Source organism: Ornithorhynchus anatinus, chromosome X5 (genome assembly GCF_004115215.2).
Source record: "Ornithorhynchus anatinus isolate Pmale09 chromosome X5, mOrnAna1.pri.v4, whole genome shotgun sequence".
Lineage (NCBI taxonomy): Eukaryota > Metazoa > Chordata > Mammalia > Monotremata > Ornithorhynchidae > Ornithorhynchus > Ornithorhynchus anatinus.
Genome location: NC_041753.1, coordinates 55,977,822 through 56,002,393, shown reverse-complemented (window position 1 = coordinate 56,002,393; position 24,572 = coordinate 55,977,822). Strand labels below are relative to the sequence as shown.

The window sequence follows — 24,572 nt, the reverse complement described above, 5'->3', positions numbered from 1 at the left end:
TTCGGGTGCCTAATCCGCCCAAGCCTCATTCTTTCTATTCTTTCTGTAAAGCTTTCCAGGGATAGAAAGAATCCACAACCTTCCTCCAGGCTTTTCATCACCCAGTGGTCGAATATTTCTTCTTAATGCCTAACCAAACTCACGCCGGCTCTCCTGCTGCAATTCATTTCCATTTCCTCCTGTTCGACCCTGTATGGACATGAAAAATAACGGGTCAGTTCTCTTAGAAATATTCCAGACACTTAAAGGTGTACATCTTAGTTTTCTCCCGATGGTTTTTCTTTTATACGTCGGTCATATTTGTTGCTGAATTGAACTTTCCAAGCGCTTAGTACAGTGTTCTGCATACAGTAAGCGCTCAATAAATATGACTGAGTGAATGAATGTATATATGGTTAGGGCTTTTTAAGACCTTCTGTGACGCTGTGCTAGGACACGGGATTGATGTCCCCCAAAAGGTAGATCATTTTCTGGACATTAAGGATGGAGGGTTTGGAATGATCATTCCGGGTATTTTTTTTTAATAATCACTGGCATTACTATGTGCAGAGCACTGAACTGAGCGCCTGGGAGAGTACCATACAACAGAATTAGTGGGCACGTCCTCTGCTCATAACGAGCTTACAGTCTAGGGGACTGTATGAAGTGATTTTTATAAGGCGATTTATCTGCAATTTAGAGCTTTGATGGTAGCAGCAGCAGCAGAAAAAAAATTGTCCAAATGATCAGGAAATGGGAACGATATCGAGGGCTGATTTAAAACTGAAATAAAGAAAATTTTTATATGGAGAAATTTTAAGTAAGCAGTGATGTCAGGTCCAGTGGGAAGGATACACAGAAGAGTCTACGAAAGAAACTTTCCACAGTCTGAATACTGTAAATTGAATGCGAGCATCAGACAGAGATATGATGAGGCTGGCAATGCAAGGTAAACTAAGAGTAAACATCCAGCAGAAAGTCTTGTCCGTGCAGAGGGGCAGAAATACAAAAATACCTGTTATCAGAGTAACAAGTGGAGAAGGACTTCTTTCTGAAGGGTTTGGGCCAAGGAAAAGAGCAACCAGAGTTGGGTCGGGGGGAGGGTCTTAATATATAAGGAAATAATATGTGACGTTCTTAAAGGAGTAAGAATTACAGCTAAAACTCGCTCTGGAAATCAATCATTCAAGGAAAAATTGGAATGAAGAAGTGTTTGGAGACAGACCCAAGGACGGATACAAAGTGAGAGAGAGCAGTGAGGCATTGAGAAAAAAAAAACTCAGGAAAAAGAAGGCAGCTCCGTTTGCTTTTTATGTACATTTTTGTGTGAATGGTTTTTAATGAAAGATTTTAGTAATTTCAAAAAAGGAAAAAAACCCGCTTCTCCGGGCTAGACGGCTTCAATTCCTCCTATCTTTCTATTTTCCAACACTTTATCCTGACTTTTCTCTGCTGCTCTCCCTATCTTCGTTAGCTGAGGTCCTGGGGACAGAATTTCCTTCCTAGGAGTATGGGGTCCGTATCCCAAGCTAGGCGTGTCCAAATTCAGAAGCAGGGAGTGAGGTGAGGGAGAGAAAGAGAGAGAGAGAGTAAAGGGAAGGTTATGTCCAGAGCTGGGGGAATATCTTACCCCAGGCATCTGTCACAAGGACTCCCCAGCCCCTCCCCAACTCCTTAACAAATTTACTGCGTATAGGCGGCTCCAACCTAAACATTCGGCCCCTGCTCTCGGGATCTGCAGTCACCTTCAAGCGAAGTCTTTTGAAGTGGAGGAAAATCTTCCCCTTCTCTCCTTTGACTTCGTTGCGAAGTTTCCTTCAGGATCTTGGGAATGTGTGTGTGTTACGGGTGGGATAGTCAAGGGAGGGGGATGTAAGAGGGTTCGTCCAGAGCTAAGATCTATTTAATTTTCCTTTTCTCTTTCTTCTCTCTCCTCTTCCACTCCTCCCCTCCATCGTTCTCAGTGCCAATCCGGGCTCCTATCCTAACCGCTCCTATCAATCGATCAAGCAATCAATCTTATGTATTGCGCACTTATGTGCAGGGCATTGCACTAAGCATTTGGGAGAGTACAATACAACATAATTAGCAGACAAGGTTCCGGCTCTGGTCCAGCTCCTGTCCTCGATCTGAGGGAAGGGGGAGATAGACTTTGGTGGGGTTCCTGCCGGCAAGTAAACTGGAAACGCACAAACGCACACACACACACACACACACACACACACACACACGCACAGCATCGGCCCCAGCCTCACACATATTCCATTGGCCTTATCTTCCTCCAGAAGATCGGTTGTTTCTTTAAATCGCACGGGTGGCAAAGGTTTCCACTTCGGAATGGCAGTTCAAGGATAGTCAGGCAATGTCACCCTTTGGGGGAAGGAAATATCCCCGGGTCCCGGGCAGTGCTTGTTCCTCCCTTCGATTCCACAGTGGGAATCAATCGCACACGAGATCCTGGTGCGCGGAATCTGAGTGTTATTCACATGTACTCCGTCATCATCACCATCCTCATCATCCTCATCAGTCCAGTACTTACCGAATGCCTACTCTGGGCGAAGCACTGTAATAGAGACTTGGGAGAACATACGGAAGTATAGAAAGCGGTCTCTGTCTCGAGGAGTTTGCCATCTGATGAGGGAGGCGGTGGATACAAACACAAATAAGTAAATCAAATAGCAGATTTGCACAGAACAAGAGTGTCGAGGTTAGTGAGGCGACTAATCAAGGAATGTTTCCTAGAGCGGGTGGCTTTTAAGGAAGATTTTGAAGGGACGGAGAGTGGAGGGGGGCGTTTTAGGGACAACGAAATATAAGGTATTTGAATATAAACCCGGTTCTCACCCTGAAGACAATAAAAATAGGATGCTACCAAGCGAACGGGGAAGGTGCAGTGGGAATCCTATATTTACCTCACTCAAATCTCGGGTTAGGCCGTGGCAGGCGGGTTGGACAGCTCTCGGGGTCTGGGCTGCTACCTTCTCTCGAGCAGTCTATGCACGTACGAGGAACCTGAGTGACTGACTATTCAAACTCCCTATCACCGAAATCGGCATAGTCCCCAAACAGCAAGTTTAGCTAAATTATGAGCCTTTTCGTCTCTCGCTCCCCAGGAGTGCATCCCCAGATCAGTTCCACAGCAACGCTCACGAGGATCCCAGGAGATTATTTTTCCCTCCTTCATGAAACCCACCGAGCAGCTAGGCCCACGCTAGAGACAAGAGGAGGGTTGATTAAATAATCCCCCCCCCCAAAAAAATACTGTAGAGATCTGCAGAAAGGATCTTTTCTTCACCAAAATCTCCCAGAAATCAGGAAAATTCAGATAGCAGCCCAGAATTAACCAGTCAAGCGGAAGGCAGTAGGAGGAGACGGTAGAGCGAGGAATTCCCATAATAAAAAATGGTCTTCCCAAACCAGTATATTCTCCAAACTCCCCCGCTAGGCCCGTGATTCTAAGAGTCTGTTCGACCAAAACTCTAGAGTTGAAGGATCTCTCCAGAGCAACTCACTCATCGGTCGAGGTTTGGGATGTGCCAATTTCTGGAGAGATAAAAGCAAAGAGCTCGGGAAATGGGGAAGCACCTCTAATCTCAGGTGTTAGTTTCAATTTTAGGAGCGAAAAGAGGTGTCCTAGGTCCCTCCCATCAGGGGAATCCAATCATCTGGATTCCTGAAAGCCCCAGAATGTCAGAAGGCCAGGCCACTGGTTCCCTGCAAGCGCGGGAGAATAAATGTATGTGCAGCGTGTTTTAGCGGCAAGAGCACGGGTTTGGGAGTCAGAGTTCGTGGGTTCTAATCCCGACTCAGCCGATTGTCAGCTCTGTGACTTTGGGCAAGTCATTTAATTTCTCAGTGCCTCATCTATAAAATGGGGATTAAGACTGGGAGCCCCATGTGGGACAACCTGATTACCTTGTATCTACCCCAGCGCTTAGAACAGGGCTTGGCACATAGTAAGGGGCTAATAAATACCATCATCATCATTATTAGGGCGTGTGTGGGAAGGGGGTGCCGGCGAGGTGGGGCGGCTTCGGAGATACAGAAACACATTTCTGAAGTCTCAAGAATCTAAATTAAGATAATAATTGTGGCATTTATTAAATGCTTACAACGTGTCAAGCACTGTGCTGAGCGCTGGAGTCCATACAATGTAATCAGGTCGGACACAATCCCTATCCCGCATGAGGCTTCGGGGAAAGATGATCCCTTTTCTGATCTTTTGCAAGACAGCATGGCCCTTGTCTTTGGCAGATATTCCCATTTAGAGATATTAAAAGAGGTGGTGGTTGTGTGCTGTTTTTTTCGCTGAAAGATTAATTCAGTAAGAAGTCTAGGAAAAAATGGAAAGATTTTCTCATGGTCGAAAATGACTTCCCGAATAAACTGGACATATTTTGCCGTTCGACGGGCAGAACAGAAGAATGGAAGGAGTGTTTGGGAGAGGAGGGGAGCTGGGAGGAGGGGGGTAGAAGGGAGGGGATGGCCAACCTCCTTTTGAGAGGAATATTCTTTCTCCCATAAAATCGTATCGAAAACTCTCCTCTCCACAGTTGCCGAAGGGAGGGATAGGAAGAAGTTATTGGAAGTTGCCCGTAGCAAGGGAAGCTGGAGATGTGAGTATTACACCCCGTTTTAAGCTAAACAAACTGGAAAATCAGCCGCATCCCTCACTTCCCCTCCCTCCCCTTCTCCCACCTAAAGAATACTGATGATAGCAACTTCGAATCGAACAGGTTGAATTTTAAATGTGTTAAACCAATCCAGGTAGTGGGCATATTCCAACAGCCTTAGTCTGAGAAATTAGTGTGGTTTAGAATTTATAAAGTCTTCATAATTGTACTGAGAAAGATATTTTTGAGCAATGGGTGGTATCTGGCCAGAAATCTCGCCAAGACAGGGAGTTATTTGTGTTATAGCTCCATATCCTTTCCTTTGCGAGATGTTTTTTCTTCGAAAGCACCTTTCGTTGTGGGCTACTTGAAAAGTATTCATAGTTCACATTTAAAACTCGATCACGCTTTTCAATAGTATTTATTGAGCGCTTACTATGTGCAGAGCACTGTACTAAGCGCTTGGGATGAACAAGTCGGCAACAGATAGAGACAGTCCCTGCCGTTTGACGGGCTTACAGTCTAATCGGGGGAGACGGACAGACAAGAACAATGGCAATAAATAGAGTCTCTGTGACTAAATTGACGATTTCGATTCTAATCTCGTAAAATAACTTTCGTACCTTATAAAGTTTTAAAATAAAACTGTTGAGAAATATTTTCCAATTTCCATGAAAGGTTTCTTGACTCCACAGAAGCCTCGTCGATTCCTGTTACCTCATCTTTGAGACTCCTTTTACTTCAAACATAAATTATTCCTTTGTCACCGCCTAAATATTTCAGGGATGGGTGACTGCTATGAAGAGTACCTAAATTCTTCAGGCTGGAAAATATAACCCAGCGAACTCGGATGCTGAAATATCATTAGGGCAAGAAAAAAATTGCAGGGAATGCCGAAAACGATCCAGGATAATCATTTATTAGTTTATTCCGTCTACAGTTATGTTTAATTTTACCATCTCACATGGAAAAATGACACATGAAATAAATATTTTGAAATCTAAAATTTCTGTTTATATTCAAATCTGTTACAGAAGAAACAGGATAACCACACTCTAGACTTGACATTTAACCCCCTCCCCACCCCACCTTCCAATTTGCAGTTCAAAGGGGAGTGGGAAGAGGAAACATGTTGTACATTGGAAATCCTCTCGCGTTTGAAGTTTTGTTTGAATCTCAGAATTCAGTTTATGGCTAATTCGGAGAAATGCAAACCGGATACCCGTTTGCCTTGCCACCGGAGTAGATGTACCGCTCGTGGGTGCGTGTTGCGGGGCGGGGGCGGCAGAAAGACCCACGCTGTGCGTTCGGCGGAGTTTCACCGTGTTACTGTCCTTGGAAAGCAACACCAGGTCTTTTCGCTGGTGCACATTTTACAGAGAACACGGAAGCCTGGAGGTGCATCCCTGCGGGACGCGCAACTTGCAGGGCCCTGCCAAGCCGGGCTCGAAAGGGTAGGGGGGGAGGAGGGGAGCGGTGGCGGCTTCCCCACCCGCAACGGAAGGCAGTCTTCTCGGGGCTCGTTGCAGGTAACAACGGCAGCAGCCGCCGCAAGCCGCCAGAAGAGCTTGCGGGAACAAGTCAGAAAGCCGGGGAAGGCGTCCCTCTGCAAGCGGGGGCCGCCAGCGACAGAAGCCTGGCGCCCGCTCCCGCTTGACATCCCAGCAGGGCCGCGGCGGCCGCTGAAAGGGGTCGGCTGGCTAGGGCGCCCTTGTCCGGGAAGCAGCTGCCTCCCGAGGCCTGTGGCTGCGGCGGCTGCAGCAGAGTCCGGGCGGCAGCGGCGGCTGCGGACACGTGCAGTAGAGAGGGGGCGGCGGGGGGATGCAATAGGCAGGAGGAGCGTTGCAGCAGGTGGCAGTAACTCCACGGAGCCGGGGTCAGGCCCTGGGCAGCCTCTCCAGCTCCTCCTCCTTCCGCCTTATTCCCTCGCATGATACTTTCGATGCTGAAGGAGCTACGTCTGCTGCTGCTGCTGCTGCTGTCGCCGCTGCTGCTCCCGCTCCCGCGATGGGCAGCGGAATCCGCCGGGGCTACCAACTTGCCCCCGTCTGGCTGCAACCCCAGAGGGATCTGGACTTGCAAGAGGGCGCCGGAGGGAAAGGCTTCCCCGTGGCCGCTCCCTCCCCCTCGCCTCCGCAGCTCGGGAGAGGCAGGGGTCGGAAGCACCAGGTAGCGCAGCGGGCTGGGTTGCAGAAGAGCGCAGGGAGAGGGACCCGGGCCCGGCGGGTAGAGTAGGAGCCCGGGGTGGGGAGGGCGAGGGGAGGACGGTGGGGGTTGCAGGGGAAGGGGGTGGGGGCCGGGGGTGTGAGGGTGGCGCTTGAAGCGCTTCCGGCGGCGGAGGAAGCTGCCGTTGTCGAACATGTCCTGCGAGGCGGGGTCCAGGCTCCAGTAGTTGCCCTTGCCCGGGTGCCCCGGTTCCCGGGGGATCTTGACGAAGCAGTCGTTGAGGGACAGGTTGTGGCGGATGCTGTTCTGCCAGGCGGGGAACTTGCGGCGGTAGTAAGGGAAACGGCCGCTGATGAAGGCGCAGATGCCGCTCAGGGTGAGTCTCTTGTGCGGGCTCTGCAGGATGGCCATGGTGATGAGCGCGATGTAGGAGTAGGGCGGCTTCGCCTGCTGCGCCGACCCTTCCCCCATCGCCTTGGAGGACGACCCCTCGGCCCCAGCCCTCGGCCCGCAGGCCGGGACCCTGCTACCGCCGCCGCCCTCGCCCTCTCCGGAGTTGACGCCCCCGCTCTCCGTCGCTCCCTGATGGCCGGGCAGCGGCGGGACTCGCCCTCCCTCGTCTTCCTCTCCGACGATGTCGATCTCGCCCTCTTCCCCGTCCGAGCCTCTGAGCTGCTGCTGCTGCTGCTCGCCCCTTTGTAGATTCATCGGGAGCCGATCCTGGGACCACGACGGGGCCCACCGGAGTTGGTACGGGGCGGGCCAGGGACACGGCCGAAGAAGCAGGACTGTGCTGGATACCCTCGTCGGGTTCTCTCTCTCTCTCTCTCCCCTCTTGGCTTTTCCAAGACTGGCAAAGCTGTGGCTCTGCTTGCCTTTATTAGAGCTGCCGGGATTTCTCCTAAACCCTTCCTCCCTCCGGTTTCTCACTCCTCCCCGCCCCTCCTCCCACTACGAGGAGCTGTTCCCTCGCGCCGAAGCCCAGTGGTGAGGCGGGGGGTCCCGCCAGCATCCAAGAGACAACTCTTAATCCCGCCCCCGACGACCAACTCCCCCCAGCCTCCCGCCCAGTAAGGTACTCAAGACCTCGCGGGTGGATCCAGCTTCGAGGGGCGGGATCGGAAACTTCATTGCAAGGAAGGCCGGTCTCCTAAATAAAGAGGAGGGGGAGAATGGAGTGTAATCGAGACACCCGCCCCGTTTGTAGTTAGGAACGATGCGGCCCCTACTCCCGACCGCGGATGATAAACCAAGTACCGTAGGATAGAAAGAGAGAGAGTTTACAGTACGTGCTGTCAACCCACCTGCCTTCCAGAGGTGCAAAGGATCCGCCGTTGCGCACCTCGTCCCCAACGACGACGCGGAGTCCCGGGGACAGCGGTAAACCGGGCTACGGCTGAGCTCTCACCGATGGAGTAGCTTGTCCCGGCCCGGCCGAAAAGCTGCTTCTTACACTCTTTGGATCCGCTGGCCGGAGGCCAAAAGTGGGGAACGAAGGGGTCGTGCCCTGATCTCCGAACTCGCCTTCATCCCCAAGGGCTTAGTACACTGCTCTGCACACAGTGAGCGCTCAATAAATACGACTGAATGAGAATGGGGCTGTGCGGCGAGCCCAGCTGGCCTCCTCTGGGAACATGTCCCCTCGCCGATGCTTGTTACTCGTTCCGTGCCCAGAAGGATGAAGTCCGTTCCTCGCTTTTCCTTTTCGTTCCCTTCCCTTGGCCTTCCCTGCCAGTTACACGGTCTCGCTCTCTCTCACCTGCGGCACCGTCGGACAGGCATCTTCCACCCTTTCTCCATCTCGGTTGGACCCCAAACTCCGGATGTCTTCCAGATGGATTTGGCCATGGAACTGGTGGGGAGGTGGGACCAGTGCCCTCCGCCCCCCAACCCTAAGGGGGGTGGAGGGGCACCTGCCTTGCTCATCTGCCATAGCAGCTCAACGTATTCCCCTCCAGCCCTGCCCCCCATCCCTATCCCTCAGGCCCCCCACTCTCAGAGCCTGCTTTCCTTACTGGAGTTGCCACCTTCAAACCTCAGGGACGGCTTCCCTCACCCCTCCTTGTTAAGGTCATCAACCTCCCTGCCCTCCCCCTTTCCTCCATAAGATATTTCTCTTGAGAGTGGAGATATTGTCAAGCCATTGCACGGCCCTGGAGTCTCCTCTTGCTTGGATGACCTTGAGATTCTCAGCACAGCCCAAAAGTGGGGAAAAAACCAGAACTTTATCCCCGGGCCTGGCTCTCTTGTCCACTTGGGCATGCCACTTGCCATCCAAGAGGATTTTGGTCCCATGCCATGGCCCCAGTTCAAAATGGGAGCAAAGGGAAAATTTGAAAAAAACAAACCCTTAAGAATAAGAGGGAAATAATTAGCATTTATTGAGGAGGTTGGCACATCCTCTTTCCCCTTACTGCCCATACCAGAGAGCACATAGCCATCTAGACTAGGTTAGCACCCTGGAAAGATTTCTGTTTGTTATCAAAAAAGAAATGGTAAAGCAGCGTGACTCAGTGGAAAGAGCCCGGGCATGGGAGCCAGAGGTCATGGGTACAAATCCTGACTGCCACCTGTCAGTTGTGTGACTGTGGGCAAGTCACTTGACTTCTCTGTGCCTCAGTTCCCTCATCTGTAAAATGGGGATTAAACCTGTGAGCCTCATGTGGGACAACCTGATTACCTTGTACCTACCCCAGCGCTTAGAACAGTGCTCTGCACATAGTAAGCGCTTAACAAATACCAACATTATTAAGAGGAGCCAAGGATAAGAGATGTTAAATCATTTTGGTTGTTCTTTAAAAAAAAAAACAACAAATCTATGTCCCCCATAAGCAAATTTCCTCCAGATATTCTATTACCGATATTAACTAGCTCCTTCAACCTGGCTGCTAAAAAACAGTCCTCGGTTGATAGGGCTTGCTCCCATTTTTCCATTTCTGACCATCTTTGGTTCACTTGAGGTTTTTTCCCTTTGTTAAACAATGGTGATTAGGAAAACAGTCTACGTAAAATTGATGCTTCTGCAAAGCCCCCGAGATCACACAGCAGCATATTTCCTTCGGGGAAAGGATAAGGATGGGGTGGTGATTGGAGGTCAGAGCCAGCAGAAGCAGTAACAGTTCTGCAAGCCAATAGAGGCAGAGGCTGCTGCTGCAGTCCGCATAGCCATGGCTCATCTTCCTCCCTCAACCCCATGAGTGATCTGGCGTGGCTCAGTGGAAAGAGCACGGGCTTGGGAGTCAGAGGTCATGGGTTCTAATCCCGGCTCTGCCATTTGTCAGCTGTGTGACTTTGGGCAAGTCACTTAACTTCTCTGTGCCTCAGTTCCCTCATCTGTAAAATAGGGATTAAGACTGTGAGCCCCACGTGGGACAACCTGGTTACCTTGTACGCCCCCCACCCCTGCCCCCAGCGCTTAGAACAGTGCTTGGCACATAGTAAGCGCTTAACAAATACCATCATTATTATTCAAAGAGGCACAGCATTAGTTATCAGGCTTTTTACTCAAAACCCAAAGTACCACCCCTCCTCCACCTGCTTCCCTATGCTGCTTGCCTCCCCAGCAGTACTGCTCCCCGTGCCCTGCCAAGAACAAAATAAACCTCATCCCACAGACCCCGCTACCAGAAAGCTGTCTGCCACCGGGCCTGGCCAAGTCTCTTGCTACGAGGCTATGCTTTGCAACTTGGGAGTGAAGGCTCCTGGGCTGTGGGAAGCTGTAAACCCCTCATAGAGGTGGTTAGGTTGACTTCCCTCTGTATCTTTTTGCTCAGTGTACATAAAACTCCATCATTCCCTTTCAAAAATAATAATAATAATAATGATGGCATTTGTTAAGCACTTACTATGTGCAAAGCACTATTCTAAGCATTGGGAAGGATACAAGGTGATCAGGTTGTCCCACGTGGGGCTTACAGTCTTAATGCCATTGAGGTATTTTACAGTTGAGGTAACTGAGGCACAGAGAATTGAAGTGACTTGCCCAAGGTCACACAGCTGACAAGCGGCGGAGCTGGGATTACTTTACATTCTTTATCTAGATATTGAGAAGCAGCGTAGCCTAGTGAAAATAGCATGGGCCTGGGAGTGAGGACCTAGGTTCTAATCCCAGCCCTGCCACTTGCCTGTTGTGTCACCTTGGGCAAGTTGCTTCACTTTTCTGTGCCTCAGTTTCCTCATCTTGTAAAAATGGGAACTAAATACCTCTTCTCTCCCCCCTTAGGCAATGGGCTCTATTCCGGACAGGGTCTGTATCTGACCTCATTATCTTCTATCTAGTCCAGCACTTAGTACAGTGCTTGGCACATAGTAAGTGCTTAAACACCATGATTCTATCATTTTCAAACTAGTGAGTAGGGAGAGGTTAGAGAATGAAGAAAAGCAGGCATGAATGGCTTCAAAAAGAGCTTAGTAGGCAATTAATACCACTGATTGATTAACTGAAAGTTTATGGCAATGAAATACCCCACAAACTGTTCTACTGCAAAAACCATATTTTTTTAAAATACCAAAATCACATTTAAACTTAATCATTAACTAAGGGGAACAGGAAGTTTAGCCTACTAATTTTTCAGCCTTCATCAATAAGTGAGCAGGACAATTTCCATCTGGAAACACATTCCTTGAGAACTGCAAGTTATCTGTGTTGTGGTGCTCCAATTAGAGGCAAACTAATGAAGCGATAGACAAAACGTAATCCCAGTTAGCTGGGAGATAAATGAATTTATTTAAAACTTTGGCATTGATGTCTTCCAAAATGAGGTAGATTTGAATTTTTGAGTGAAGTGTAGACAAATCTTCCCATGCTAATGGAGTTTGGGGATAGAATAATCATAATCCAGGTAATCAAAAATCTCATATTAACCATTAGTTTCCAACTCCTCCCATAAGCGAACTTAGAATTGCATTTTGCCATTTTTCATTGCCTATTCTCCCCACTTACTGCAAATGCAAGCAAGCAGAGAAAAGTCTAGGAGGCAAGTAGCAGAAAGAAGAGGATGAAGCAAAGGACATAGATGATGCCCAATCTGGACAAGCAGCCCTTAAATAATCAAGAATTGATACTATCATGTCATAGCCCAAGGGTAAATGAACAGGTTGAACAGGTTTTAGTTTTTAAAAAACAACCTCCTCTTTCTCAGTCATTTTCTTTTGCTAGTCAAATGCCTTCTTGGATGAAAAACAATTTTTTTCTCCTTCCCTTTACCCCTCAAGTTGCCTTTTTCAATTTGAACACAATCAAATTGATAGACTCAAGGCAGGCATTCCTTTGAAAAATGCCAAAAGCAGAGTTGAAGTAGAAAGTTTAAGTAGTAGTTAAAGTAGTTAAAAGTAGTTAAAGTAGAAGAAATTTCAGTAATCTCCAATAGAATATTATCCCTTTTCTCCACCTCACTCTGCTGACTACAAACTGACATCACATTTATAAATATTTATCAATGCCTATCAACTAATAAATTAATAATTACTAAGATTGAAGGCCAAAGCCGAACCTGCTTTATCACACTGTCTGCCAGCGTGCCTCAAAAACTATCATCTAGATTAGAGAGGCAGCCGCATGACTCGTATCGGTCCGTGAATCAGTCTCTGCTCCATTGCTGACTTTATTAATGGAGCGTTTCATTTAATCTCCCTATACCTCAATTTTTTATGTGCAAAAACATGACACTATCTGTCCCTTTCTTACTTCACACCAATGACTACATACTCTCACATTATTGTGGAAATTGAATAAAGGTTGCTAAATGAGTGTTATCCATAAATACAAGACTTTTATTAATAGTGTTATAAGAACTGATACAATATTCATGAAATAATTTGAATTCCCAGACTGAAAAACTGCAATAGAAATAAAATGTATTTGTATTATAAACAACTTCTCAGGGTAAGAAAGTCATAACTCTGCTCTATATCCACTCTCAGTTGCCACTGAGAAGCAACTTCTAACAAGTGAACACCTTATCGACTTAGAAATTTTTGGTGCATGTTACAAGATGTTATTATTGCATTGTACCAATGCCAACATTTTTACAGTGCCAATTTCCAGTATTTTATTTCATGTATTACATAAAAGAAAATACTTCAAACACCAGTTTGGAATTCAGAGCAGAAATTACACCGATCTTGGAGGAAGAGGAGATAGATGCATTAACTGTACAACAGGAAATTTATTGCGCGGTGTATCATCCACCTTTTTTGATTAGAAATGCTTTTGGTGTTAAATGCAGACTTGATCTTCTTTGTAATACAGTGTCAACAGCTTTCCTGTTTCTCTGCCACAGTAGCTATAAATAGTTGTTGAAGGATATCCTTATCTAAGTTCCTGCCTATAAATAGAACAAAATACAGTTTAAGAATACTTTCCCCTATATTTAATAGAAATGTAACTGTTTGCCTAGAATTCACATTTATTAAATACTGAATACCAAAACATTCAGAGAACGTACTAGAGGAATTACTTTAAGGTTAGTGCCTTAAACATTAACTTAATCTTAACTGCAGCTTGGATTTATAAATTTAGAATCCCTATAGGAGAGAAAAGAAACTATACAAAAAAGTAGAGTCAACATTCTCTTATGGTTTCTTATCCTTAGATTTAAGCCAGAATGTTATACCAGAAATTTACTCATGGTGAAAGCATTCATTTATTTCTAATAATCATATTCCCCTTTTCAAAAACCTGACTTTTTCACACATCACTCCAGGAATCTGGCATGGTCCACTTACCAATCAGTACCAATCTATTAGTTCTCTCAGCATCCTCCTTCCATTTCACGGGGGTATCTTCCAGATCATATAATTCACGGACACCTTGGATAATCACTTGATGCGATTTGTCTTTGAAAGACACCAGCCCCTGCTCATAATGACAGTTACTGATCAGAGTTTTATCCATTCTAAAAGGACCATAAATTGGTGTAGCTAACCAATTCCCTTTTAAAGTGAGAGTTATTAGTGTTGAGGCCAACCTCACAAGAAAAGGTTTCTAAAATCCCCAATTTAAGATTTTTCTGCAGTTTAATTTTTAGGGATATTTGAAAAATGGGCCTTTGTTAGAAGTTCATTCCTACACTTAATTTCTTTGTATCCCATTTCTATCCAGTTATATTGTTGCACAAGATGCTTTTTTGGCTTCAGGTGAGAAACAGGAAGAGACCTTATTTTCACTCACCTGTCCCAGAAAATCAAAAGTTTAATGGTTATGAAAAGTCAAAGGAATGGTAGCTTCAGAAGAATTTGTCTTTGAGTAATGTACTTATCATCTGATGAAGAGGGATCTAGTGCAGCAACCATTCCTCAGAAGAACGGGGAGATGATCTCAAAAATGTTATACTTGCTATTTCTTTGTTCAGGAATCCCAGCTTCTTTCTACTCTAAACACTACAGATTTAAAGAATAACTAGTAACAGTAATAAAATCTGCAGAAGAATGATTACGCATAAAATGTTAGTCATGAATTCTGAGGTGCATGATCAGAGTAAAGGCAAGAAGACCAAACCCATGGTAATGTCTTCTCTTTTTCCCCACACTGCTCCTTTTCAATGATTATACCCTTTTCATGTTCATTAGAGAAACATACATATCGAGATAGTCTTGTAAACAGGTGCTGCTCTCTTTTCTCTGTAACTAAAAAGCAACTACCGAATAGTATATTTAATCATATTTCTTTGATATTGGGATATATCCATTTGATTTGGCCCAGCGAGACATAGATTTTTTTGGGGGTGTGATTCTGTTTTCTCCAGCTTCTTCACCAGCCCGGGAGTCCTCCTGATTGACAGCTGCAGCCAAAGCATGCTGAGGGGTTTCTGTGACTTTTCTCATCCTGCTGCTAGCTTGCCTGGCTCTCAGGACTGCCCTAAGTCCCCCCAGGGTGGCAGCAGGGAGAGGAGGCACAGTTCAGGGTTGGAAAAGTACAAAATGATATCTGCCAATCAGGTAGATACGATAACATCAGTGAACACAGGGCAGGACAAGTGAAGTGGTATGTGGTTCTAGAAACATTTACTCCATGTAATTTCTGGACATGGAAGAATTTTCCATTAGAAAAATCCTTTCAGAAAACACCCTGTGCCATGAAGACTTGGCCAGTATCTGCTAAATATGTTACGTTGAAGAGCAGTTTGCGGTAAGATTTCCAATATTTCACTGGTAAGGAAGCAATCTTGGAAAAGCAAACAGAAGGAAAATTCCATACAGCCATCCCTAACTGCATAATAACCCTGTGCCATCAGGAGGGCTTCAACATAGCAAGAGCTATTAGCACCCCAATTTAACACCTGGGAGGACATAGCATCAGGTACTATTTCAAAGCACATTGGCTGTTTCAGCTGCAGCACAAACCAAAGCTGGGCAAATAATATTAGTCCCCCTTCCATTTCTTGGTGGGGCAGGAGTAAAGCCATGAAATTAAGGAAAGAAAACAAACACTGGTTATTTGGATTCCAAGCAGTGATTCTGTTTATATGCTATAGCCAAGAACCCCCGTCCCCTCACCCTAAAATCTAAGCCTAGAAAAACAGTAAAATTTAAATACTGAACCTTGAGTCGTATGATTTCCATGGAGCAACCATCCTTATTTTTCACATTCTTTTCCCAGAGAAGATTCTACAAACAGGCACAATTTTAAGGACAAAGTTTGCCAATGTAACAAAAATATAAATATACTTCAGTGTTTTTTTTTAATTTACATAAGCTGTCTTCACCTGAATAAAAACATTTAGATTTTCTTCAGATGAATTTCCGGGTACTTCAAATGTGACTGTAACAATACTCTGCAAATGAAAAGAGGCACGTTAATAACTATTCTACTCTGATAATATCAAAGTGTCACAAAAATCACAAGTATAAATAAAAAATCTGGAAATTCATTACCAATATTCAAGAATTTATATTGCTATAAATATTTTATGGAATGCAATTTAAGGTGCCAGACTTTCATCAATATGATTTATGTTTTAGTTGCCTTTTCTCTCTTTTGGCCTCTGCCTTTTTCTTTCTCCTACTTTATACTCATTTGCAAGTGAAATGAAAAGAGCAACTTGGATAAGGGGTGGGAGGGGGGAGACTTAAAAGCTGTTAAAGTACTGGAGTCAAAAGGCAGTCCTGGAATAACATCCAAGTTCCTCAAACTTTTAGCCCTCAGCAAGTCTACCAATAATTTTTTAAAAAAAGAAATTTCAATGAAAGCACAAAATTGAGCATTCAGAATTATCCTCTGCCAAATATACCTGTAGGGATAGAACAGTTGAATAAACAAATAATGAAACCCAGGTAAAGCTCTAGACTACTCTTTCAAGCGCTTAGTACAGTGCTCTGCACATAGTAAGTGCTCAATAAATACCACTGATGATGATGATGACGACATACACAGTTTGTATAATCTGCTATTGATAGACAGGGAAAGGCCCAAAGTAATTTTCACTCAAGATAATAGAATCTTGAAAAGTCATCACACCATACTGTGGCAAACGGCAGAGTGTTAATATTCTGAAATTAGTACAACCACTTAAACTCCAAATAAATTTGATTCTGCAACCCACCACATTTTATAACCTATTTATAGTACCTAAATCAATCAATGGCATTTACTGTTTCCTGTGTGCACAGCACTGTACTAAGCATCTGTGAGAGTACAACAGAGTTGGTGGACATGTTCCATGCCCATGCGGAGTTTACAGTTTAGAGGGGGAGAGAGACATTAAAATAAATTATGTATATGTGCATAAGTGCGGTGAGGCTGCGATAAATACCAACTGCTTAAAGGGTACAGATCCAAGTGCATAAGTGACACAGAAGGGAGCGGGAAAAGGGGAAATGAGGGCTTAGTCGGAGAAGGTCTCTTGGAGATGTGGTTTTAACAAGGTTCTGAAGGTGGGGAGAGTGGTGGCCTGTTTATGAAGGGGAAGGGAATTCCAGGTCCGAAGGAGGATCTGGGCAAGGGGTTGGCAGTGAGACAGATGAGATCGAGATATAGCAATTAGGTTGGTGTTAGAGGACTGACGTGTGCGGGTTGGGCTGTAGAAAGGAAATCAGTGAGGTAAGGTAGGAGGCGAAGAGCTGAGAGTGCTTTAGAGCCAACGGTAAGGAGTTTCTGTTTGATGTGGAGGTGGATAAGCTGCCACTGGAGATTCCTGAGGAGTGGGGAGACATGGACTGAGTGTTTTTTTAGAAAAATGATCCAGGTAGCAGAGTGAAGTAAGAGTTGGAGTAAGGAGAGGCAGGAGGCAGGTAGGTCAGACAGGAGGCTGATACAGTACTCAAAGAGCGGTAATCTGCTCAAAATATGCTAAAGCCTTGCTTTTACAGTGAGAAAGGTAATTGTCAATGGGGAGAGGGAACTGTGGTACTTAAAACTGATCAAACCTTGCATATCTCACAGTTAAAAATATATGTCCATTCAATTACAGACAATTCATCACAAAAACACAACAGATCAATTAAAGTAATCTGGCAGAATTAGGTTGGATCAATTTAAAGTCCATATTGGCAGTGAAAATGTTAAGGAAAATATACATTAATGTTAAAATTAATTTTTAAAAAGAGCCAGGGAGTAAAAATCAGGTTAAACTGGCTATACCCCTAAAAAATCCATTCCTTAATGATAAGCAAATAACTAAATATGTGAAACCTCCAACCAGCTTAAGAATAAGGGAACCCTTGAAAAATGCTAAAAGCATACCATAAGTCTGAAATATCTATTTTCTCAACTAAAATATTTGACACTGGGCTGAAAAGTTTTAATATAGAGACTATGAGACAGCTATAATAGTGCTCTTTTATGCATTTGTTTTTTGAGTTGGCTTTAAGGCATTCAATCAGCTCTTTCCCTCCTACCTTACCTCACCGATCCTCCTACTACAACCCAACCCGCAAACCCTGCTCCTCTAACGCCACCCTACTCCCGTCTACCTCGGCACTGACCCTTTGCCCATGTCCTCTCTCGGGTCTCGAAGTCCCTCCCTCCCCCTTCATATCCAACTGTCCACCACTCTCCCCACCTTCAAAACCCTTCTAAAATCCCACCTCCTCCAAGAGGCCTTCCCTAAGCCTTTGTTTCCCCTATCCACCCTCCCCTTTATGTTAATTACACACCGGGCTGTGTACCCATTAAGCACTTTGATACTCACTTCAGCACCACAGCACTTATTTACATATCCTTATAGTCCATTTCCCCTATCTGTAATTTAAATAAGCTTCCCTATCTAAGTTGTAAGCTCCTTGTGGGCAGTGATCACATTTACCAACTGGTCAGGGAATGTGTCCATTATATTGTACTTTCCCAAGCACTTAGTACAGTGCTCTGCACACAGTAAGCACTCAAATACCAATGACTGATTGATAATTTATGTGTCTTTTGAAAAATTTCTTAAGGCACCCAAGAAGACCACCACAGTTCGGTATGTGAAAGAATAAAGATGATTAAAGAAAAACAAAGGGTTGCATTCTGGGACTTTTCTAACTTTTGATGCCTCTGTACACAATCTTCCCCAAAAGGCCAATATTGCGACTAGTCACTCCGCACTGGAGTCCCTCTTGCAAGCTATGCATACAGCATTACTGCGGTTGCTCACAGATCATCCTTGCAGGGAGTGAACAGGGATGCTGGAAAGTAAGGAATAAAGCAAGGGTTGGGATGGAACAGAAGTTAGAAAAAACACAGAAACAAAAGCAAACTGTTCTTCATCGACCCATCAAGCCCTCTTTTTTTTTTTGAAGTTTTCGCTAACAGAGCCACTATGGCATAATTCATGACTTCTTTCATTTTAATTTTCATCCAAAAGACTGTGGTCTAGCTGATGATCCACTGGACTACAATCTGGATTCTAGGCCCAGATCTAAAACTAAACTGACTCCCTGAATTTCTTCATCTACAAAACGTATTCCCCTGCAACATATTTTCAAGAGGTTCTTTGCCTGAGTCTTGAAAAGCGAATGTATCCTTAAAATTGAGCAGAATTCCTCTAAGGCTAATTTACATGCTACTCATATCACCAATGGAGGAAAAGACAAATGCTTGGGAAGCACCTTGAATTTTTTAGAGAAAAATGCCCCCCAAAGTTCCCCAAAGGAACATGGCTCAAAATACCACAGAAATGCTGTTCTGAACCCTCCCTTTCAATACTGGAGGTGCAGAGCTTGTGATGGAAATGGGAAGGAGCACAGAAACAAGGTTCAATCACATTCCTTCCCCCACACCCAGCCACCATTCCCATACATGAAGAAGAGGGAATCATGAACTTTTTGATCCCAATCATTTTTGAAAAGCCATTAGTTATCTAGCATGCTAGTGGTCCAGGTAAGACTTAATTTAGAATACATCATTTCTTATTCTGAATGTACTCAAATACATCCCTACACATACTGCTTGCAGAAACATGCTAGAATCCTAACAACTATAACTTAATTTCAACTGTTCTGTGAAAGAGTTCTAAAGAAGAAAATAGATTTACCATATCTAGATGTGGATGACTTGCTTGCACAAGTTGAAGTTTATTCTGAAAACTGAAAAGAAAATTGCAGTATATTATGAATACTAATATTTGGTTAAAATTCACTACATGTTTAATGGGGAAAAATATAATCTAGAAAAGTAAGAGTCATTACCAAAAAGGTTGAAAAGGCAAACTATATATGCATATATTTTATGAACTGTACTACTGGAACAGTGAAAAAAATCCATTTAACAATTATCAAAGCAAGATCATCTTACTATGTGCATATGTGCATGCAAGATCACAAATCATTTTGCATGTTTCACCTATGGGGATCAAAACCAACTTGTTCTGTTTATAAATTCTAAAAACAGTGTAATTCTTAAAAGTTATATCACATAGGATACAGATTGTTAAATCTTTGAGGGTAAGGCTCACCCATCTTCTACCAGCACACAGTGAGTACTCCACTGATAGACACAAGAACACTGCCACTTACAAGTGAAGAACATAATTTTACTAGCATTACATCTGATTTGAATATGATTTATGGAGCCATTTATATACCCTATTTATACACATTAGAAACAAAAGGAGGCGTTTGTTTATTCTTCAAAATTAATATCTCAAAGGACTTCCTTAGAAGAGGAAAATACAAATGAGCAGATTTTTTTAGAAGCAGGGTGGCCTAGTGGAAAGAACACAGACATGGGAGTTAGGAGGCCTGGGTTCTAATCCTAGCTCTGCCACTTGCCTGCTGTTGGACTTTGGGCAAGTCACTTGAGTTACCTGTATCTAGGTTTCCTCATCTATAAAATAGGGGGATTAAATACCTGTTTACCCTCTCCCTTAGAATATTAGCCCCATGTGGGACAGGAACTGTGTCCAACCTGACTGCACTGTAGAATAATGACGGTATTTGCTAAGGGCTTACTATGTGCCAGGCACTGTATTAAGCACTGGGGTGGCTACAAGCAAATTGAGTTGGACACAGTCCCTGGCCCATATGGGGCTCACAGTCTCCATCCCCATTTTACAGATGAGGTAATTGAGGCACAGAGAAGTGAACTGACTTGCCCAAGGTCACACAGCAGACAAGTGGCAGAGCCGGCATTAATAATAATAATAATAATGGTATTTGTTAAGCGCTATGTGCAGAGCACTGTTCTAAGTGCTGGGGTAGATACAGGGTAATCAGGTTGCCCCACATGAGGCTCACAGTCTTAATCCCCATTTTACAGATGAGGTAACTGAGGTACAGAGTAGTTAAGTGACTTACCCACAGTCACACAGCTGACAAGTGGCAGAGCTGGGATTCGAACCTATGAACTCTGACTCCCAAGCCCGTGCTCTTTCCACTGAGCCACTCTCTGAACCCAGGACCTTCTGACTCCCAGGTCTGTGCTTTATTCACTACGCCATTACTCCAGTGCTTAGTAGGGTGCTTGGCATATTGTAAGCACTTATCACACACCCCAATTATTATTATTATATCTGGGTAGTCACTTTGGGGAATTTCATTTATTTACCCTACATACTATAATTCAATCTTAAAGAAATAAAAAATGAATCCTTAATTCAGATGAAGATTTAGATAATGAATGTAGCTTCTTTGAAGATGGCTATGGGTATGAAGAATGCAACTGTTCACTATAAAATATTTTTCATTCATCGCCAAGCTTAAATGGAAAAATATGCTCAGGTAACTTGCAAAATTTCATCAAAAATTAGCATATTTTTCTGATTTGAACAGTGTACCACCTGAAACTAGTGAATATTAGAATAATGAAAAAATTCAGTATCAATCATTAGTTTTCTTCCTTGAATACAACTCTCAAAATGGTAAGTTTATACATTTTTACAGGAAATCAGCTATTTGCTTAGTGAGAGGGAGAGTGGTAAGGTGAGAGAGCAGGCAGATAAATACTCCAACAAACTATATCCTTAAACTACGGTAGCTTATATTTAGACCCTGACGGGAATAGGACAACAGAGGATTTCAAAACAAAACATCTGCATGGTTTTAAAAACAGTGAGGGGTAAATTGGTAATAGTAGGTTTAAGAGAGAGGAGGGGAATATGTATGTCTAGAGGAACTGTTTGAGGAATGAGTCTCTATGGGGGTCCAAAGTAGGAAGGGTGTCGAATTTAATCCTTCACAGCTGGTTAATCATGACAGGATTTCTCCTAGTTAGCAACTATGCACAAAGCAAAGCTATTCAAAGGCCTCACCTACAATAGATGCATTTATTAAGAGTTTTTTAAATGGTTATTTGTGTAACAGTTTTGCTGCAGGGATGCAACAAACTTAGTAAGTTAGGTGTCTTTCCTTTTAACTTGTTATAATGTTCTTTCCAATCGTACAGGGGACAAGATCTAATAATTATGCCACTTAGTTACCTCATCTGTAAAATGGCGATAAAATACCCGTTCTTCCTCATACTTAGACTGTGAGCTCCATGTGGGATAGGTGCCCACGTGGGATAAGGACTGTGTCAAATCTAATTGTATTTACCTCAGTGCTTAGTACAGTGCATGGCACATAGTAAGAGCTTAACAAATACCACAATTATCTTCTCGCCAAAACCCTGTCCTCCCCAACTTTCCCATCACTGTGAACGGCACCACTATCCTCCCAGTCTCACAAGCCCGTAACCTTGGCATTATCTTCAGCTCATCTCTCTCATTCAACCTACGTATTCAATCTGTCCCTTTATTCACCCCATCCTCAGCCCCACAGCACTTATATTCATATCCACAATTTATTTTAATGTCTGTCTCCCCGCGGTAGACTGTTAGCTCCTTGTGGGCAAGAAAGGTGTCTACCAACTCCGTTATATTGTAATCTCTCAGGCGCTTAGTACAGTGCTCTGCACATGGTAAGCGCTCAATAAATATGACTGAATTTTCTTGATTTACAGCACCTGTCTCTCAGGCTTTTCCATCTCTGAGCCTACTACCAGCGCCCATAATTTGGTGCGCTTGATGGTGAGGGAAAGGGAGGATACAGGGCTGCCCAACACCTCAGATCGCTAGCTTTCAATCGGCCATACTCCAGTATCCAAATCAGGAGGCATGAGTGAGAATATAATCTCATGGCCAATTTATCCTGTCTGCATGAGCCCAGCCCCACCCTACTGAATTGTGACTAAAAACACTTGCAGCAAACCCACTTTCCTTCACGTAACCTTAGTGGTTTTAAGACACAGATGGAGTCTGTGACATTTTTCCAACCTACTGTCCATCTTATAGACTCGTATAGACAGTCCTCACGAACACTTTGAATTTCAATTTCAAATTTAGCCCCTGGCATTCTATAGCTGAATGGACTGCTAACCGAATCCACTTGGGTATTGATGCTGGGATATAGACCATTTTTTCCAATGGTCTGGAATTACATTACTAAAATTTATTTACAGACCAAACTAAGGTTTTGAAACCTCAGGTAACAGATCTCCCATCCTCCTGTCTCTCCCTGCTTCAGTCTACAGTTCATTCCGCTGCCCGGATTATCTTTCTGCAGAAACGCTCTGGGCATGTCACTCCCCTACTCAAAAATCTCCAGTGGTTACCTATTAACCTTTGTATGAAACAAAAACCCCTCACTCTTGGCTTCAGAGCTCTCCATCACCTTGCCCCCTCCTACCTCACCTTCCATCTCTCGTACAGCCCAGCCCAGCCCGCACACTCCGCTCCTCTGCCGCTAACCTCCTCACTGTGCCTCATTCTCGCCTGTCCCACGTCCAACCTCTGACCTGGAACGCCCTCCTTCCTCACATCCGCCAAACTAACTCTCTTCCCCTCTTCAAAGCCCTACTGAGAGCTCACCTCCTCCAGAAGGCCTTCCCAGACTGAGCCCTCCCTTTCCCTCTGCTCCCTCCTCCCCCCATTGCCCCTTCTCCCTCCCTCTGCTCCACTTCCTTCCCCTCCCCACAGCACTTGTACATATTTGTATTTATTACTCTGTACATATTTGTATTTATTACTCTATTTATTTTATTAATGATATGCATTTATCTATGGTTCTATTTATCTATTTTGATGGTAGTGATGCCTGTCTACTTGTTTTGTTTTCTGTCTGTTTCCCCCTTCTAGACTGTGAGCCCACTGTTGTGTAGGGATTGTCTCTATCTGTTGCCGAATTGTACTTTCCAAGCGCTTAGTACAGTGCTCTGCACACAGTAAGTGCTCAATAAATACGATTGAATGAATGAATGAACTCAGGACATTCCCTGGACTCCTTATCCCTACAGGCCTTTTCAGAAGCTAATTTGTTCTCTATGCAAATGCAGTTTCTCTGTTAATACTATAATATTAATAATAGTCTATCTAAAGAAATAAGAATACCAGAAAATTTTCCTTCAACTGTGGGGGAGGAGGGGGAGATCAATGGAGAGATAATAAGTAAAGGAACACAACTTAAAACTGTCTCAGGGCAAGATCAATAGGCTGATACATAAAATTTATTATTTTAGAAGAGTGAAGAGTGGAAACAAACAGTTCACTTTAGGGGGAAAAAAATCAGAAAACTAGTCTCAAAATGATGAAAGGCATAAAGGTTCCAAAATTTGGCACAATCTGAGAATAAAGGATGCTACTAAAAGGTGGTCAGAATTTAAAAGTTCCTTTGCTATAGAGATTCCTTTGATTAAAAAAAAATGTTTAACAATTTACCTTATCCCAGAGAGACTGTCAAAAGCATGTAAATCGAGTACATTAGAAAGATTAACTCTATAAGAAAAAAAGAGATAATAGTTATGAATACAATGGGATATTCTCTGAAACCAAAGTAAGGATTTTTAAAATTTATGTGGTTGCTTTTTGCTCTAAAAACCAAAGCCTGGAACTCAAATTGTGATGGGAACAATTTCACACAAATACATATCATAGCTGCCCGTTGTCAAAGATGATGCTATTATGAGAGTGCACATAAAAAGAGTTCTTTGTTGCACTGATGTATTTGTCCCATGTATAGCCTGACCGTTTTATTAGCCTCTAGTCCAGGAAAGGAACTCCTCTCCTGACTAGTAGGCTGGTTTGTCTGTTGTAAGGGTCTTTCAATAGTCACTGCTACATCACATTGTCTCAGACAGTGCTTTTCTCTCTTTGAATTGTTTATTATCCCCTCCCTGTTTATGTATACCCACCCACCCTCAGTTCACCATACAGCAGCTGCCTGTACACCTTCTAAGTGTTCACTATTCAATTGTATTTTTTGAGCGCTTAATATGTGCAGAGCACTATACTGACTACTTACGAACTTAAGAATCAAAATAAATTTCTGAAAAACAATGAAGATCCCACATCCTGAAATTTATTATCATTTTATGATCAAAATCAATCTAGTTCTCAGACAAAATCAACTTTCCCACAGCTATGG

At 44.0% G+C, this 24,572-nt stretch overlaps 2 protein-coding genes across 2 annotated transcripts in view; both read right to left on the bottom strand.

Moving 5' to 3' along the window:
• Window positions 1-6,173: 6,173 nt before the first annotated feature.
• On the bottom strand, window positions 6,174-7,614 carry LOC100086581 (forkhead box protein D4-like). Its single transcript, XM_001516628.3, has one exon. The coding sequence runs from the start codon at window positions 7,464-7,466 to the stop codon at window positions 6,174-6,176; it is 1,293 nt and encodes a 430-aa protein (XP_001516678.2). The 5' UTR covers window positions 7,467-7,614.
• A 4,893-nt stretch (window positions 7,615-12,507) lies between these two features.
• LOC100086591 (COBW domain-containing protein 2-like) overlaps window positions 12,508-24,572 on the bottom strand; it is a 39,436-nt gene continuing 27,371 nt past the window's right edge. Inside the window, 7 exon segments of the mRNA XM_001516637.6 lie at window positions 12,508-13,029; window positions 13,032-13,084; window positions 13,485-13,614; window positions 15,300-15,365; window positions 15,464-15,532; window positions 19,211-19,262; window positions 23,867-23,923. Coding sequence (XP_001516687.4) covers window positions 12,976-13,029; window positions 13,032-13,084; window positions 13,485-13,614; window positions 15,300-15,365; window positions 15,464-15,532; window positions 19,211-19,262; window positions 23,867-23,923 — 481 coding nt within the window. The 3' untranslated portion in view covers window positions 12,508-12,975.

Excerpts from the sequence above, each read along its gene's own strand:
- LOC100086581 (XM_001516628.3), bottom strand. The coding sequence starts at position 7,466 with ATGAATCTACAAAGGGGCGAGCAGCAGCAGCAGCAGCTCAGAGGCTCG.